This window comes from Chlamydotis macqueenii, chromosome Z, assembly GCF_036417535.1.
Source record: "Chlamydotis macqueenii isolate bChlMac1 chromosome Z, bChlMac1.mat, whole genome shotgun sequence".
Classification (NCBI taxonomy): Eukaryota; Metazoa; Chordata; class Aves; order Otidiformes; family Otididae; genus Chlamydotis; species Chlamydotis macqueenii.
Genome location: NC_141593.1, coordinates 82174714 through 82193839, shown reverse-complemented (window position 1 = coordinate 82193839; position 19126 = coordinate 82174714). Strand labels below are relative to the sequence as shown.

The 19126-nt window shown below is 45.6% G+C and overlaps 1 protein-coding gene across 1 annotated transcript; it reads left to right on the top strand.

Annotated features, from left to right (window-relative positions):
- The first annotated feature begins 3615 nt into the window (after nucleotides 1-3615).
- Nucleotides 3616-17660, top strand: LOC104486930 (endoplasmic reticulum aminopeptidase 1-like). Its single transcript, XM_086770272.1, is given in 18 exon segments — nucleotides 3616-4144; nucleotides 4700-4717; nucleotides 4719-4836; nucleotides 6093-6227; nucleotides 6788-6908; nucleotides 7245-7399; nucleotides 7960-8073; nucleotides 8801-8932; nucleotides 9464-9595; nucleotides 9742-9809; nucleotides 10201-10472; nucleotides 10720-10923; nucleotides 12330-12487; nucleotides 12578-12762; nucleotides 13475-13633; nucleotides 15231-15371; nucleotides 15479-15560; nucleotides 17454-17660. Coding segments are annotated over 18 exon segments (2844 nt in total). The 5' UTR covers nucleotides 3616-3641; the 3' UTR covers nucleotides 17601-17660.
- The last annotated feature ends 1466 nt before the right edge of the window (nucleotides 17661-19126 follow it).

The window sequence follows — 19126 nt, the reverse complement described above, 5'->3', positions numbered from 1 at the left end:
CACTTGGGTTGTGGGAAGAAGAAAGGGCGAGGAAAAGCCAGCAACCTGGTGAGTTAAGATGAAAAACGTTTCATAAGCAAAGGAGAAGTGGAAGAAGAGAGAAAGAGAAGCAGACAAAGCAAATGTTGTGAAGGTGAGAGGTGAGCACCTGCCACCACCCATGGCAGACCTATGCCCAACCAGTTGCCAAGCAAAAGTTGGCTGACCTCCCGAAAACCCCTCCGCTGCCTTTTTGTTGCTGAGCATGATGTGACGTGGCGTGGCATATCTCTTTGGGCAGCTGGAGTCATCGGCCGGGTTGTGTCCCCTCCCAACCTCCTGTGTACCCCCATCTATTCACTGGAGTGTCAGAGCGAGACGCAGAGAAGGCCTTGGTGCTGTGCAAACACCGTTCAGCAGCAGCCAAAACGTCAGTGTGTTATCAGCACTGTTTTGGTCACGAGCCTAAACCACAGCGCCACGGGAGCTCTGGATTCCTAAGTGTAAGAGATCAGGCAAGGAAGGCAGAGACCAGCATGGCCCAGTAACGACCTCCTTGTTCAAGTAAAGGAGGAAATGCACAGGCAGCGGAAGCAGGAACAGGTATCCTGGGAAGAATACAGGGATGCTGCCCGGATGTGTAGGGATGTGTAGGGATGGTATCAGGAAAGCTGGGGAACAGCTGGAGCTGAATTTGGCAAGGGATGTGGCGAACAGTGGGAAGGGCTTCTACAGGTATGTTGTCCGGAAAAGGAAGACTGTGACGCACAGATCAAACTCTACAACTCGAAGAGAGTTCTAAAGCAGGCATGTTTATTCAGCGCTGGGTGCGTGGGGATCGCTTCTCCAAAAGCACACACACCGACAGCACATGTTAGCACAAATTTATCTGGTGCACTACACACATCCATAGGATTGCACAATACAGACATACATGTGCATGAGCGAGGCGGGGCTATTAAAAACACTTGCGTTAGCATTTCAGATCTGTCTCTGGTGGTCGTTCACTTCTCCAGGGGTCTGGTCTTCCTGGAGATGAGCTTTAGTCGTTCACCCACGCTCTCCTTTTACTGGGGGATTTCAGCAGTTTCCGACTTCTGACCGAATCTGGGATGGAACTGACATTCTGTCCTTTGCTAGAAATATTAATCCTTGACAAATACCAGTTTCTTGACAAATTCCAGTCCCTGATAAGCTGAAGTGAGTTTCAAGGCAGACAGGATTGTTAGGCATTGTCAGTCTCCTAAATCAAGCGATATTTAGCAGACAGCTAATTCCCTGTATCAGCTGAAGAAAATGTACACCCCTACCCCACTTCCCTCCCCTTGAGAAATATGGCAGGAGAATGGGCGACAACTGACGTGGAAAAGGTGCTGAACAATTTTTTGCTTCAGTTTTCAGTGTCAATCTCTTTTCCTACATCTCTAAAGTCCTTGAATCTCAGGGCAGGGACTGGGGGAATGAGGTCCCTCCCATCATAGGAGAGGATCAGGTTTGAGACCACCTGAGGAACCTGAACATATGCAGATGTTTACTGATATTTATCATAGAATCACAGAATCTTTAAGGTTGGCAGAGACCTCCAAGATCATCAAGTCCAACTGTCAGCCCAACACCACCATGCCCACTAAACCCTGTCCTGCAGTGCCACCTCTACACGCTCTTTGAGCACCTCCAGGGATGGTGACTCCACCACTGCCCTGGGCAGCCTGGTCCAGTGCCCGACCACTCTGTCAGTGAAGAAGTGTTTCCTGATATCCAACCTAAACCTCCCCTGCTGCACCTTGAGGCCCTCTCCTCTCATCCTATCACAGGTTATTTGGGAGAAGGGACCAACACCCACCTCCCTACACCCTCCTGCCAGGCAGTTGTAGAGAGCGATGAGGTCTCCCCTCAGCCTCCTCCTCTCCAGACTGAACAACCCCAGCTCCCTCAGCCGCTCCTCATCAGACTGGTGCTCAGACCCCTCACCAGCTTCGTTGCCCTTCTCTGGATGCGCTCCAGCCCCTCAACGTCCTTCTTGTGCTGAGGGGCCCAACACTGCACACAGCATTCGAGGGGCGGCCTCACCGGTGCCGAGCACAGGGGCACCATCACTGCCCTGGGCCTGCTGGCCACGCTGCTCCTGACACCAGCCAGGATGCTGCTGGCCCTCTTGGCCACCTGGGCACACTGCTGGCTCCTGTTCGGCCGGCTGCCGACCAGCACCCCGGGTCCCTTTGCAGCCACTCCGGCCCAAGCTGGAGCGTTGTGTGGGGTTGCTGTGACCCCGGTGCAGGACCCAGCACTTGGCCTTGTTGAACCTCGTACCATTCACCTCGGCCCATGGGCCCAGCCTGTCCAGGTACCTCTCAGAGCCTTCCTCTCCTTGAGCAGATCGACACTGCCGCCCAGCTTGGTGTCATCTGCAGACTGGCTGGGGGAGCACTCCATCTCCTCACCCGGATCCTTGAGGAAGATGCTGCCTGTTGAGGACACGATTAAGGAAAAGAACGTCTGTAAAAGTTTCTGTGATACAGGAAGTTGGTGCCTTGAAAAGCAGCAGCGGTGACACCGAGGCCTAAAAGGTGCTAAGGGCTCCCGTGGCCTTGGCTCCTCCGCCAAGGGACAGGGACTCCCCAGCTCGGCGGCGCCGGTGACCGCCCTCCGCTCTCGGCGGCCGATGCCGGGACACGGCCGGGGCCTGCGCCCCTCACCCTCTCCTGTGGCGGCTCCGCCTCGGCCACCGAGCCTGACGTACGGAAATAGACTCTATAACTCGGAAGTGATAAAGTAGGTATGTTTATTGCGCACAGATGCACGGGGGATCGCTCCACCACAAACGTGCACGCCCGAGGTAGCAACCCATCCCACTTTTATACAATAACATGATGAATATTTAACTGACGCATTCATTACCTAAGCCCGCCTACTCCTGCTTCGCATGCTAATTAGCTTATCAGTCCTTCGCGCTTGTGCAAATTCTCTCAAGAATTGTGGGCAGGGGTCTTTGGTGGTCTTTTGGGAGGAAGGCCGTAGGTCTTCCTCGCAGTGTACTTTTCACCTTTTGCCTGGATTGTGGTGACCCTGCACGCTTGTACTGTTCTTATCAGCTCTGGTTGATTCATGTCCTTGTTAACCATCTGTTTTCCTTTAGCAAGGAGGTTTACGTGACGAGTGTCATCCTGCTTTCGAAATCCTTGCTTCTTTTCATCATTCCCTCGAGCTAGTGTGGGACTGTTTCTTACTCTCCCACACATCAGTCATAAGCCCCCCTATCAGGAGAGGGGAAACAGACTTCCTCCCCACTAGCTGTTCCTCTAAGCCCTATGGTCAGCGCCTATGTGCCTGTATTTTATTATTCTTTAAATAGATGGTCGGGTTAACTCATTCCTCCCCTTATCTCAAGCCCCAGGCCTGACCCAGCCCGCCCGAAAACACGAAGCCCCCGCAGGCACCGGGCCCCCTGCCGCGGGGCCGGGCCAGGTTCCGCCGCTTTCCCTTTCCCTTTCCCTTTCCCTTTCCCTTTCCCTTTCGCTTTCGCTTTCGCTTTCGCTTTCGCTTTCGCTTTCGCTTTCGCTCTGGCTCCGGCGGCAGCGGCAGCGGCGGCAGCGGCGGGCAGCGGGCGGGCCGGGGGCTGCGCGTCTCCCCGTCCCGCGCCGGGCGGTCGCTGCCGGTGGAGGATGGCGGCGGGGCGGCGGGCCGGGCCGTTTTCCCCGCGGCCTGCGGTCGTGGCGGGGCTGCTGGGGCTGCTGAGCGTGGCCGGGGCTCTGGGTGCTGAGCGGGGCGGTGGCGGTGGCGCGGAGTTTCCCTGGAGCGCGGTCAGGCTCCCCAAGGACGTGGTCCCGCTGCACTACCACCTCCTGGTCCACCCCAACCTGACCACCCGGACCTTCGCTGGCACCGCCGCCATCGAGGTGTTGGTCAGCCGGCAGACCAGCGTGGTCATCCTGCACAGCAAGCGCCTGCGCGTCACCGGGGCTGCCGTCGAGGCCGGGAGGGACGGCTGGGCGCGCGAGGCGCGGGTGCTGGACCACCAGCCCCTCGAGCAGGTGGCCATCCTCACTGCCGAGCCGCTGCAGGCTGGGCACAACTACACCCTCCGCATCCACTATCTCGCCAACCTCTCCGAGTCCTTCCAAGGCTTTTATAAAAGCACCTACAGGACCCGGGATGGAGAACTGAGGTAATCCTTTTTTAACGCAATAGACAGAACCTTTCCATACTCAACGCAGCCATGCGGAGTACCTAATTTTAGAATTTTCTGTCTTTCCTTTCTCTGGAACTATTCAGCCGTGAGGCTCCTGCTGTCGTGCAGAGTCGCACCAGGTGCTGTTTAGATGGGTGTTGGTGTGATGGGGTGTCACAGGGGCTGTCCTTCCAGGTGGCGGTGGGGTTCCTGGCTGTGGCCTTACTGGGCATTAGTCCTCTGAAGCATCCACCGATTCCCCTGGAGTGTGGTGGAGGACAAGGCGGGGAAGCTGCTGAGCTCGTGGCAGGTCTCCTCTCTCTTGTTCCACAAAACTTTCCAGGGGAGTTTGGCCAAGAAGCTTCCTTTGGCCACCTGGATTCCCCACCACAGGCTGAGACATTGTAATGCTTTGACTGACACGCAAAAGTTTTTGATAGTACCTGTAGTTATTTTGTAAATGTGAAGTTACTCTATTTTCACACATGAAGGGGGTGAACGCTGTGCATATGAAGGTGTGTGACTAAAACCATTTTCTTTCCTCCCGCTTAGAGTGCTTGCAGCAACACACTGAGCCGACAGCTGCGCGGATGGCCTTCCCGTGTTTCGATGAGCCAGCCTTCAAAGCCAGGTTTTCAATTAAGATCAGGAGGGGACCAAAGCACTTCGCGCCGTCCAATATGCCAATGGTAGGTGGATACTTTTAACGGGGTGCTGTTGACTGATGATCTTTGAAACAAGAAAGCAAAGGCAGGACAGAATATCCGGGGAACTGCTGTTACTGGGAATGGTGACCTGAACATTGCTGCAGCTCTTTTATGAGTGTGTGGTGCTATTGCTGGTAGTCTTGACACAAGATTAAAAAGGAATGAAGGAATTAATGCATCGTGTGGGTTCCTGCTTCTCAGCAGAGATGGGAGAATGATCAGCACAACTTAGTCTCCATGATCTTTATTTTACTCACAAAATGCTTTCCATGTTCATCTTAGATTTTAAGATTAATGGTAAAATATATATTAATAGTTACACAATCCGTGTGTATTAATGTAATTGTCAGATAAACAGGACCTTCTCTGTGGAAAAAAAATACTTGGGTCTTCAAAAGAAATCTCAGAGTGAACGTGGCATACACGTAGCTACAAATATTTTTTGCAATTATAAATGCATATGCATGTGTAGCGTTAACTATATTTTGTTCATGTTATCTTTGGGTGTAAGAGATTCTTCGTAAGTTCTTCTGTACTATTGTTGCTGATTTGCGAGGAAGCTAACCCTTATAAATCAGGGAATAGCACCACCCTCAAGTACCCTACGAAAGTAAAATGTTTTAAAAAAATTGGTTCTGTTGTAGAGAAATTGATAAAATAATGAAAAAGGAGTGGGTGCCAGTGTTACAGTTCAGTGTGGCTAAACATGTTCCAGGTCTGAGTTGCTTAGCTAAGGCTGTCTGTGACGAAGAGTGGAAAATAGATACCTCCAGCACATGACTCATTTGTGCTAAAATCGGTGTCTGAGGTAACTGAATCATGGTTTGGAGGAGTTCACTCCTCTCGTGTGTAATGACGGCTACTGAGATTTATACAGCTTCTAATCACCTGAAGCTGTGTGAGATTAATTTGATCGGTATGCTGGCAGACTCGGAGGAAAACTGAAGCAGTGAACAGTGTTTTTGTTTTTCTAGTGGTACCGGTGTAGAAGTCAGTCACACTTAGGAATGAAAGTGCCTGTATTTATACATATGCATGTTGTCGTTTTCTCTGTGGGCGTGGGGATGGCTTCTTTGAAATGTAATGTAGTGTATTTAAAATGTAATGTAATGCCTTTAAAATTCAGTGTAGTATCTTTAAAACATGGTATGTTTAAACTGAGAAGAAACACAGCAGCTGTTGGTGCCAAGGTCTGCACAGGTAGTGCTGCTGGGTGATGAGCTGCGTGTGTTTTTCAGGTGAAGTCTGTGAATATAACTCCCTGGCTCATTGAGGACCATTTTGGTACCACTGTCAAGATGAGTACGTACCTCGTGGCCTTCATCATTTCAGATTTTAAATCCATCAGCAAAATAACCAGTCATGGAGTTAAGGTAACTGTCTCATTCTCTAAGAGCTGTTTTGTATTTAAGTCTATATGAATACATAATGGTTTACTTTTCAGTTAGGTCATCAGATTTATGTATCTTGGCATTTTACAGGAATGAAAGGAGAGAAAGAAATTGGGTTTGTAACTGGATAATTAGTTTGCATTCTGAGCTTACTTAGTTTCAAGTTTTGGTAATGGGCTTACTTTTTATATAATTATATGCATCGGTCACATAGTTTGTTTCATGTAAGGTTTATATAAATAAAGGCAAATGGAATACAGCACTGAAATAAACCTGTGTCAGCTCGATGACTCTAACATGGTAGGAGTGGAAATAGCAGAAGTCTTTGTAGGGACATAGTGGTTCTAATGGGTAAGTTTTAAAACTTGTGTTCCTACTTCTGGTAATATTTTTCTGCAAATGTTTTAGTAACTCTTGTGTGAGAAGTGTTAGGCGAGTGCTCTAGTGTCCCTTTTCATGGCCATTCAAGTAACTCTGACAGAGAGCAACTTCTGTAAGCTTCTGGTGCTGATACTGAGGTGCTGCCTGCTCGTCTGCTGTAGATTTCTGTGTACACCGTGCCAGACAAGATCAACCAAGCTGATTATGCGTTGGATGCGGCGGTGAAACTTTTAGACTTCTATGAGGATTACTTCAACATTCCATATCCTTTACCTAAACAAGGTAAGTGTTAAATAACTTAATGTGTGCAAGAAGATTATCAAGTGTAGAGAGTAAATTAGCAGAAAATTGCTAATTCAGAGATTAACACAGGGCCAAGTTTGGCTCACAGGCTTTTAAACTGTCTGCTTCACAAAACCTAAGGGGAGATTGCAAAGCTGTGGTGGGAACTGTACAGAGCTTTATTTTAGAGTTTGTTTTTGTGATTACGTTTAAGAGCCCTTAGAAGTATGTGTGATACATGTACCTGTGTGGGAGCAATCATGAAATAGGATGAGCAGGTGAGTTCTTTGTTGAGTAAAATGGTACTAGTACTATTTTCATGGGGTTTTTTTCTAGATTTAGCAGCCATTCCTGATTTTCAGTCTGGTGCTATGGAAAACTGGGGACTGACCACATACCGGGAATCTGCCTTGTTGTATGACCCTGAAAAGTCCTCAGCATCTTCTAAACTAGGGATTACTATGATAATAGCCCATGAGCTGGCTCATCAGATGAGATTTTGGGGAAGAATAAGGAGTCTGAATGGGCCTGCAGAGGGGGCAGGGTTGATGGATCCTGTGTGGGTAGGGAGACCTTGGAGCTGTAAGCTAAAAACAGCCGCTTCGCCTTGAGGGTGCTCATCTGTGAGCCACGAGGACTGTTTCTGTGGAAGGTGTCCCGGCAGGCTGCACAGATGCAGGGGGCTGTAAACAGAGTTCAGCAGCTCCAGTGCTCCCGGGCCTTTGCACCATTGTCAGCCCTTGAAATTAATTGCAGGCCACCAAAAGAGGAGCATAAAAGTTTGGAAACGTTAACTGTTTCATATATGGCTCTCCTGCCAAACGTGGTGTCTTTACAAGGTTTCGTGGAACATGAGCGGAAGCCAGTGTTTTAGTGTATTGCCATTAAAATGAGAAACGAAATGGCAAGAGGCCAGAGCAAGCTGTATCTCTAGAAGAAGGTTCCTTAGAGGACGACAACGTACTGTAAATGATATTTCATACAGCTCAGTAGCAGCTTTTGTGATAAACTGTGTATTTAATTTCAGAAGCTCTCTTTTTTTTCCCTGCAGTGGTTTGGCAACCTCGTTACCATGGAGTGGTGGAATGATTTGTGGTTAAATGAAGGGTTTGCAAAGTTCATGGAGTTCGTGTCAGTCAGCGTTACCCATCCAGAACTGAGAGTTGTAAGCAGCTGTTTTTGTGTTTTTATTTTATAACTGCCTTCTCAATCCACTAATTAGCAAGGGTAAAGACCAAGCAGATTTGTGTTGTGAACCATTTTTAAATTCCGCTTTGAGAGGGCTACCTGATGTTACCTCTGAAGGGTAGGAATGTTGATTTGTCCTTATGTAAATATTTTCAGGAATTAAGGTGGAAGTTAATGATTATGGTGAAAGTGTATTCTTTGAAGACATTTAGACTTCCAAAACTGTAAAGAAATTATTTTATCTTATTTCATCAAACAGGGTCAGACTTGAAAACTAGCTTTAGCAGAACTCTAACAGATGACATTTTCTACCAAAGTGAGATGAATAATGTAGCTGGGCAGAATTTTGCCACTACAGTGGCATGATAACAGGGAAATTCACCTTCTTTTTTTTTTTTTTTATTTTGGTTTATGGTTACTGACCACTATGTCATCAAACTGTTGGAAGCTGCGGCTATCTGTTTGGAGTGATTTTTAAGTCTCACTAGCTCGACTATTTAAGTTAGTTCGAAACACTATAACTTACTTGGCTGTCTGTATTACCATTTAGGATTTTTTTGTGCACTGGAATAAAAAGAAATACATGTTTTGCTTTCTTTTTATGATTTAAAGACCATGTGGAATGGATTGAAAAGTGAATGAATAGGTATTCAGTGGTCATTGAGCAGAACTGAGCCGTAATATTTGGTTTTGCCTCCTATTAGGAAGACTCTTTCTTAAGCAGATGTTTTGATGCCATGGAAGTGGATGCATTAAATTCATCACATCCTATATCTACTCCTGTGGAAGACCCAGCTCAAATTTTAGAAATGTTTGATAATGTTTCTTATGAGCAGGTAAAATATGTAACTGCTGTTGATTTCAGTTGTACTTCTTGTACTATACAGTTGTATTTTACTGATTTCACCCCTACGTATAAGATATCCCTGACAGGCAGTGTTAATGATTTTATGACTTGAATAATTCCATGTTCAAAACCCTGAGCAGATCCAGATTGGACTTGCCTTTTCCATTTCTAAAATGAGGAAGTCTTCAGTTCTTCTCTCTGTTCTGTATCAATTTAGTGTTAAACCATTTTTTAGGCTGAAGCGCAAGGAGAGTTTTTCACTGGAGCGTTATATGGTGATGACTTTTGTAGTAATTAAAAAGATAATAACATAACTTACTCAATCAGTGATTATTTTTAAGATTTCTGATCACAAAAAAGTACTGTTTCAATATACATAAAATCTGATTATTTTTTAATCAGAGAGACATACCAAAGTGAACTGTTGTGTAGATTAGTGGCATGCTGACTTTTTTTCTGAAACAAGCATCTTGCCAGCTAAAGGGTAGTTTTGTAACACTTTGTCACTCTTTTTTTTCAGGGATCTTGTATATTGAATATGCTGATGGACTACCTGACTGCTGATGTGTTTAAAGCTGGACTTGTGCAGTACCTGCAGAAATACAGCTATCGGAATACAAAAAATGAAGATTTGTGGAACAGCATGACAAATGCAAGTATTCCATATTCTCTTTTTTTTTTTTTTTTCAAATTTCCTATGACTGGTGTGTCTCTCTAAATTATTACTGAAGACTGTAACCAGTACTTATGATTATGGCATCAAAGAAACACGACCAAAACTTTTTTCCTGCCTTTCAGATTTGCCCTACGGTACGTACTGACAAAGATGAACTGCAAGGTGATGGTTTTTGCAGAAGCAGCGAGCAGTAAGCATCTCGTTCTTTATCCATCGGTATTTAGGAGTTTGACATGTACCTGTCCCCTCTCATGTTACTGTTGTGTGCCGTGGCATTGAGATGTGCACCTTCCAAAAGCATTTTTTACCACTTCAGCATGGTTCTAGGGAGAGTGAAAGTTTCTTCACTTCCATTGGAAATCAGTTTTTTTTCTGAGATTGGACGGAAATCCTACTCCTGTGCCCAGGGCTGACTGCAAAACTGCAGTATTTAAAGAGATGTCATGAACTATATGGAAGTGTCCTCAAGAAAACCAGCTGGAGATGTCATGATATCCAGTCTAAATGTACCCGTGTAGAGGTTAAAAATACCCAACAGCTTTTACAGAGTTCTTAGGTACCCATTTCTCTTTCACTGACAGTGTACTCTCGTCTTCCTCCTCTCCTTATGTGTCTTCTTTTTCCCTCTCTAAAAACCAGCACTGGACTAAAGGAGAGACTCTTGATGTGAGGGCAATGATGGACACTTGGACACTGCAGAAAGGTTTTCCCCTGGTGACCGTCACAGTGAGAGGGAAGAATGTCCACCTGCAGCAGGAGCGCTATGTGAAGGGAGGACATTCTCCATCATCCACAGGGTAAACAAGATGGGGAAGTCTCAGCGCGCAAATGGTTCTGATGACAACCAAAGCAGGTAATCTCTTTGACTAATTAGGTGGTTAATGTAGTTAAAGTTTGTTTGCAAGCCTTTAGTTTTTTTCAGACGGGGGGACTGGAACTACGGGTATGAGAGAAGCAAATGTTTGTCAGCTCAGTAATATCGCTGAAACAATCTCTGAATGTTCTTTAAATCACTGAAATGAGACTAACAGTATTATTTGGTATAGTACTAGGATGTGTTTGAACTGCTAAGAAAAACGGAGTTACGTTTTTGTTACCAGATGTCATTATCCTTCCGGAAGAGGTGGAGCGGGTTAAATTAAATGTGGATATGAATGGGTATTACATTGTGCACTACGAAGATGATGGATGGGATCGTCTGATTCACCTCTTGAAAGAGAACCACACAGTGATTAGCAGCAATGACAGAGCAAGTCTAATTAACAATGTATTCCAGCTTGTGAGGTAAGGCCTTCTGCTCAACTGTGAAAAAAAATGCAAACTCTGTATTTGTAAGCGCACACCGCAAAGGAAGGAAGTGTTGATGATGTGGCTAGATAGTATTCATTAAGTCTCTTAAATACACTGAGCGGATATTCTTTTCTTGCTTACAGCAGTGTAAACCCAGGATTTCTCTCAATTGCAGTGGATTTACCTAAGCCTGTTTAGTGAAACGTGTTGTGTTCAATAAAGACGTGCTAACGGAAGAGCCAGTGTGAAGTGGTGGACTAGGATAATGTTTTTGCTCCTGGAAAGATGCTGGTGCCCTTTGTCAGTTAGAAACAAGGCGGTTGCAGTCATAAAGATGTACTGTGATTAGTCTTGGTTCTGTGGACGCATTAGAAAAGGCTGTGTCTCAGGGGTGCTTTGTAGACGTTTGTGCGTAGCTTGGCGCAGAGAGAAGAAAAGATCCGACAGCAGTAACTCCCGGTCTGCGCGAACAGTGTTCCAGAAAGAGATCAGTGTGGGAGCTGGAAGAGAATTAAGATCGTGTGAGTTTGAGGTGGCAGCTCAGAAGGTGATGTCAGCAGGGCTTGTAAAGGTTTTTGTTTGGACAGCAGAAGAAAGATCTTTCTAATTTGAAGAGAAAAGAGGAGAGTGAAGAAAGGTGGCTCAGCATGTTCAAGTTGCTTAGAGAGGAAAGGAAAAGGGGCAGTTAGACATGCCAATTGCGTCAAGCAGCGTTCATGTCATGGTGAGAGACTAGACCGTACTTGTATCTTGAGGCAGAAGAGGCAGGTGAATACGGACAAAAAGAGAACGTGTGCCGGGAGCTGACATAGAAAGGAAGCAAAAGAAGTTGTTTAGCAGAAGGATGAAAAAATGAACAGAGGGAGTGAGAAAAGACCTCTTGCATTTTCTCTGGTTGCTCTTGGAAGAAATCATTGAGATGTGTCCTGCCAGAGGAGGAAGACAGTCTGCAAAGTCAGGTAGACAGTGAAGGAGCAGTTGGGATTGTAGCTTCGAGGTCTACTGCAGGCTAACTACCTACACGTGGAGCGAGAAGGGTGTTGCTGAGGAAGTGATCTCAGTCGGTGGATTCCTGCTGTAACTGTGTGGTTTGTGGAGCAGAAGCAATAGTGGGAGAGAGGAAGAGGGCGAGGCTGTGCTGTGGTAACCATGGCACGTGAGAGGCGGGGGAAAATGTCAGGCTTTCTAAATCGTGCTTTTACAGTTCATTTCTTAGTTCAAAGATTAAATATTGGGTTTCATAGCTTATGTAGCTGCTCAGTCACATTTAATTTCAAAAAGGAAAGTTAAAAAGGGATTTGGAAATACTGTTAACGCTTTCCTAATTGTACAGTTTTCTGAAAACCATTTGTCTTGGATTTTGCTTTTAAGTTTGTCTTCAATTATAACTTGTTTTATCCCCTCTCTTCTACTTCCTTAGAATAAAAAAAAATGTCAATTTCCAAGGCGCTTGATTTAACTTTGTACCTGAAAGATGAAAGACACATCATGCCTGTACTCCAAGGCATGAGTGAGCTGATCCCTATATACCGGCTCATCGAGAGGAGGGACGGCGATGGTACAGACAAACAGTTACAGGTGATACTTTAAGTGTCCAGAACTTTCTGACTCGGCCTGTACCCTATAAAATGAGCTTTAAAATTAATCATTATTGTTCCCTTGTTTTAGGAGTACATAGTCAATCTGTTTAAAGGCCTGATTGACAAGCAGTCTTGGAGTGATGAGGGCTCAGTGTCTGAGAGGCTGCTTAGGCACTCGCTGCTGCTGTTTGCCTGCGTGCACAGGTACCAGTCCTGCGTGGACAAAGCCACAGGATATTTTATGGAATGGCAGAAATCCAATGGAACCTTGAGGTCTGTTCTGTAACTATTACTGTTTTTTCTGATTCTCTGTTTAATTACACTAGAGTTAATTTGTGAAAAGGCTAAGCTTCAGTCCTTTCCACACTCTGGAGTTCAACCTTCTGAGTTTTGTATCTGATACTTCAGCTTCCCAGGGCCTTTACAATTTGTTGCATAATTTGTGCCCAAACAAGCACATACATCATGTGGTACTGCACAACATAGGTTGTTAAAGATCTTCTGAAAAGTGAAGATAACGTGTATTTCCTCAGTTATGTATCTGAAGATTGACCTTTGCCTGTTGTAAAAATAGGTAGCTCCTGTTCATAAACTTCATCTTATTTTTGTTTCTTATCTGGACATCAGAAGTCACTAAAACACCCTCCGAGATGTCTCTGAGAGATTGTTGTGGGCAGGCCAGGAAGGCTGGTATCTGACTGGGCACAGCCAGGAAAGGAATATACAAAAAGAAAAAAGAAAAAAAAAAAAGGATGATGAGTCCAGAGTTTCCAGAAGTAATTTCCAAGGCAGGAACAACGCAGAGATACAGCCTGAGATATTTAACTGTTTCCCAGACACAGCGATCACTTTCTAATACCCCCGAGGGACCAGTACTTTTTAATGAATTGTCTGCTCTGCCAGCTGAGCTGTGGCGGTGACGCGGCTGTGTCTCTGCATGTGTAAATGTGACACGGAGAGCAACTTGGTGTTCAATTTGTTGTAGCTTGCCTGCAGATGTGAAGACAGCGGTGTATGCTGTTGGCGCACAAACGTCCGAGGGCTGGGATTTCCTCCTTAGTAAATACAAACTGCACTCGTTCAACGTAGAGAGGGAGCATTGAGTTAGCACTCAGCCTCAGCGAAGCAAGGACAAACTGCAGTGGTAAGTGGTTACACAAATCAGAAGTGTGTTTGGGGAACACAATGTTGAAACAGGAAACAGAATTATTCAGAATCTTGCTTCATAGCTTGTGAATTTAGTGATGTATAAAATGCTTCACAGCACTAATATGGTGGGAGGAAGGGGCTGCAGCTTTCCGTCTCTCTGTTTTGTGCCAGGAGTCAATGCACTCAGAAGCCGCAGTAGCAAATTGGGACAAAATACAATAAACCAGTGTCCTGGTTTCAGCGGGGATGGAGTTAATTTTCTTCTCAGTAGCCGGTGTGTTTTGGATTTTGTGTGTGAAGAATGTTGATAAGAACATTCTGATGATACGAGTTGTTGTTAATGAGACCAAGGACACTGTCTGGCTTTCCAAGTCTCGTTAACATGCAGATGCAGGAAGCTGGGCAAAAGACAGACAGAATAATTGATCCAAACTGGCCAAAGAGAGTATTCCATGCCAGAAAGGTCATGCTCAGTATAGAAGTGGGGGTTGCCCATGGGAGGGGGCATCATTTTCTGGTATTCCTTTTCTTTTCGGACATTCTTGTCGGGTATCCGTTCGGGCACCCTTGGCATCCTTTTCTTCTCTCTTGCTTGCTGGCATCATTCCATCTCCCTTGCTAGCTTGCTCTCCCCCCTTCGCTTGCTGCTCAGTGTCGTTCCTGTGATTGCTGCTCAGGACAGGCTGCATCAGTCATTCAGACATCGGTGGTGAGAAATTGTACATTGTTCATTTTGTATATTTTGTATATTAATATCATTATATCCTGTTAGCTTTGTAGTTTTTAGTATTTTTAGTGAACTGTTTTTATCTCAACCCATGAGTTTTCTTTTCTTCCCAATTTCTCTCCCCCGTCCCACTGGGTAGGGGGAGGGTGATTAAGAAACTGTGTGGTGATCCGGGCTAAACCACCACAAACAGCTATTCAGATACCTTATCTTGGCTTGACAGACGCTTCTTTATTTACCTTTGTAGTTACATTGATTGTAGGTACATATGCTGGACATTTCTTATAAAAAGTTTGAGGTTTCCTGCTTTAAAGAGAGCTGAGGTTTTCAGGCGTTCCCTTCAAACCATCCGTTCTGTGAACTTGATTTCTGCCGTTTGATGGGAGTGACAGTGTGGGACACTGATTTAACTGTGTTCAGATATGGCTGGAGACATACTTAGCTGTTTTATTGTGTTATTTATTCTTTGCATTGTGGTGCTGTTTGGACATCTTAGTTGTGAACAGCACTTGCAGGCCTGAATTTTCCACTGACTTACCGTAGAACAAATTCCTTTCTTGCAGAGGGAGGAGCGAGGTTCATATTTGGAAATTCTGAGTAGGAGTAAAACGTAGCCTTGTTTTTGTCCTTAGAATTCAGAATACAAGTCTACCAAGTAACTGTAATTGTGAAAGGAACAGAAATGGCAAAGAGGGATGTGGCTGAGGAGTACGTCGTGAAAAGCTGGAAGTAACCCAGCAGAAATGACGTGTCAGCACCTTTAGAAATGTGAACTCTCAACTGCAGTACCAAATACTGAAGGAATAGTAGTTGTCAGCTTTATCTCCTGGTCTAAACAACTTCCATTTCTGTTACCAATTCTCAGGTTAATGGATCAAGGTCTGCGTGGTGATGTCATAAGAACTCAGGACCTTCCACATGTTCTTGTATTTGTTGCCAGAAACCCATCTGGCTATCATCTAGCTTGGACGTTTTTAAAAGAAAATTGGGAGAAAATTGTGGAAAAGTAAGGTACATAAGTTGGTTTACTGCTCTCTTTATCCAGTTGTAATGTAAAATTCTACTTTCTACAAAACCAGACATTTTCTGAGTATAGGTGATTCTTTTTGCCAGATTTGAGCTGGGTTCGAGTTCCGTGGCAGACATCATCACTGGACTGACAAGTCGGTACTCAACAAGGTCACAGCTTGCACAGGTAAACCTTTCAGATCTTAGTTTTAAAAATCAGTTGTGGTATAACTGAAATGAAAATTTGCATTAAGTCTTAACATGGTAAAAGCATGATCAGTTATGAAGCATCAGGGTAATATCTCTGCCCTTTCCTTGGAAAAGGTTAGAGTGGTAGTGAGCTTGATTACTCGAGGAGAGCGTGAAGTCAGTGGCAAGGACCAAGATGTTTTCTGTTTGGGCAGTGAGCTTGGAGGCTGAGTATGAATGTTTGCCTGCCAAGGCGTTCATGGTTTACCTGCCTCTGTTAGTATTTTCTACCCACTCTGGAAAAGAGTGAGAAGGAAAAAAAACCAGGTCTTTTCACAGAGCAGACAGAGAAAAATGCTGAAGGGCAGTGAGAAATACACCACGGTTCTACATCTTCTGTTCTGGGGAAAATTCTCCCTGTTCCTGGATGCCCTATGTGATAATCATCTTGTCTGCTTATTCCACCATCTCTGTTGACGGTAACACCCCACCCTGGCCAATGTGCAAATTTAATGGCATTCCTGACAGTCCTTTCAGAAGCTGCTGCTTTTGTGGGCAGTTTCACATTTCCTGCTTTAGGGCAAAACACAGCCGTATGGAATACAACCACAGGAAATATGAAATGAAAGAATATAGACAATGATAGTTTCAGTCTTCACTGTAAATCTGAGTGGGCTCTCACAGTGTGTCAATAGCAGTGTCCTGGCCAGTGGCAGGGACTGCAGGGACGTTCCTGTGTCCTGCCCTACCCCTGGGGTCCGTGGGACTTAGCTATGAGTCGCTGAACACAAAGTCAGAATGAGGTTGAGAGAGAAAATCCAGCAGCTCCCTTCCGTGTATCACGTTTGTGTCCTTCTTGTACTTTGTACGAGTACTTGCATCTTGTACGTAGTCATCAAAGTAAATTCTCAGAAAGTTGTCTATTTAATTGATACAATAAGTACAGTCACTATCTTTTGAAAGCATCTCTCTACCATCAACACCAACTCAAGTCTGAGATGCATGGTTTCCACAGTGTGATTGTGCTTGAGAGTGCCTCCTTTAAAAAAACAAGAGGAAAAAAACCATGAGGAAGGCAGCTGAGAGCACTTCCAGCAGCCAGAGGCAATGCAGAGTTCAAGGAGTAGAAGCAGCCTCCAGGTTTCCAGTGACGCATTCCCAAGTGCTTCAAGCGTGAGATGAGAGGCTTCTCAAGCCATGTGGGAGTTGGAGGGTGGTTTTTTTTTAGAAAACTAAAAGGAGGCACAGACTTCCCTGTAGAGCCAAAACTTCTTATTTTTCCATCAACACTACTGCTGCTCCTCCGAATGTGCTGAACGAGCGGCTCCAGGCAGAGGTGGATGACTGTTCCTGAGCCACTCAGAAAGCAGCTGCAGGGTCTGCTCTGTCCCGCCCCGTTGCCTGTATCAGCAGGATGGTCTGGGGCGCTACCTGGCCGTCAGGTGAAGGTGTGTTATGAAGCACTGCAGCCATCACGCAGCATGGGGGATGCTGAACCCCCGGTGACACCCACACTGGGATGCTGACCCCCCCCCCCCGCCGGTGACACCCAGACTGCAATGCTGCTGTCCTGCCTGCGGGTGCGGTGCCTTGAATGGCTGCAGGGGTTTGCTGGATGAGCTGGAACCAGATGGATCCCCACACAATGCGCCAGCTCCTGCCACTGCGTTTTTGTGTGATTTTTATATGTAATCTTCCTCAATGTTTGAGGTCCAGCCACTATGAAACCTTTTTAAAAAACTGTTCTTGGGGTTGGGGGGAAGTTGGCGGGGAAAGGGAGGGGAAGACCCAAGGCTGGGTTCGAGGATCACACATTTCTTGCTGGTCTTCCTGTGCAATGAGGAGAGCGCTGCCTCGTCATCAACTGTTCTCTCACATTTTTTGTCAACAGGTGAAAGAATTCTTCAGTTCTCTGGAGGAAAAAAGCACATGGTTTCGCTGCATCCAGCAAGCTATTGAAACCATTGAAGACAATATACAGTGGATGGAGAGAAATTTTGAGAATGTCAAAACATGGTGGCAAACCACCCACCTGTAAATTAAGGTGCCTTGCTTCTATTTGTCAGGAATAACTGAAAAGCACTGAAAAAGCTGTGAAAATTCACGGAGAGCTGTAAGACAGTCTAATGCTGTGGCTCACTGTTTTTCTCTCATGGCTGTGGTTTGCTGCAAACAGAACTGCAGCGTTTATTGATGGCTTTCACCACCATACACTGGGCATCGCTTGGAGATGTCCCTGCTCCTGGCAGGGGGTTGGGCTGGGTGGGCTGTAACGGTCCCTTCCCACCCACACCGTTCTGTGATTCTGTGACTGACCGTTGTACAGTGCACTAAGGCGTAGGGGAGGCTGACTGCTAGTCATCTGAAATACATTGCTTCTGAAAAAGCAGAAGGTGCTGGGAGAGAAACAGCCAAGAGAAACTTCCCACCTGCAGATGCTGACCCTTGCAGTATCTGTCCCACAGAACTACGGCCAGCAGCTCTCCAACACTGAACTGCACGAAAGCTTTGGAGCAAAGCCATTTGGCATGTGTCTTTCCCCTTATGGTTTACGTTCCCAGGAGAATAATTTTACAAACGTGTGCTTCAGATCAAGTGTCGCATCATTTAAAAAACCCCAAGTTATCAATTGTAATTCCAATTTAAGCTGTCAAAGTAAATACAATGAGGAGGGTCTACGCAGGCGTTATTGGCGCTGCGGTGGTGCGGGTGCTGCGCAGTGGTGATGCCGTGCCCCTGCCGCACTCCTCTGCCAGGAGCTCTGCCCCACGGCTTTTGCTGCCGATGTAAATACTTGGCTTGCACTGAAGTGTTCTTGCACCTTTAGGTAACATTCAGGAAACAAGTACATACCTTTTGTGTGCCAAAATAAAAAGCTGGTGAATTTTACTTTGGATGATTAACCATCAGTTTGTTTTAGCAGGAATTTTTGCTTTTAATTATCCCTTTTTTACCTACTTGAAATGCAGCTGTTGTCACATGTCCTCACTAACATTTAAAAGGACAGACAGTCATTCACAGTGGTCTTTGTATCTTACCGGTAGGACAATGATAAGGATTGTCTGCTCATTGCTCTGGGGACAGAGATTATTAATATTACGTGCTAAGGAGGGACAGTTACTTGAGAAAGCTAAATGGAAATCTTGGAGGTGTGGGGATTTTTTTTTTTAACAGCAGTTGTGAATGGCCTTCTCCGTTTACCTGCAGAAAACTTACTTCTGTGTTTTGTTTTTGTTTTTTTTTTTTAACATAAAAATCCAACTCATTACCACGTGCTTAAAAGCCCTTGGTTTCTTTGCTCTTACACCCATGCTCTTGACGTGATTCCGCAGCGTGTATTCCCTCTGCAGGCCTGACCTGGCTCCGTTTCCTCACTGATAAGCTGAAACAGCCAGAAACTTTAACAAAGATAAAGACCTAGGAAAACCGGCATGGCCTGGAACTGATCATAAACTTGTGACTGTGCCTTGCTTGCTCCTCTCTCAGCTAGGAATTGTACCAAGAAGCTGAAACCTACTTCAGTAGAGTTCAGAAAGGCTGCCGAGTTCTGTTGCTGAGAGCAAA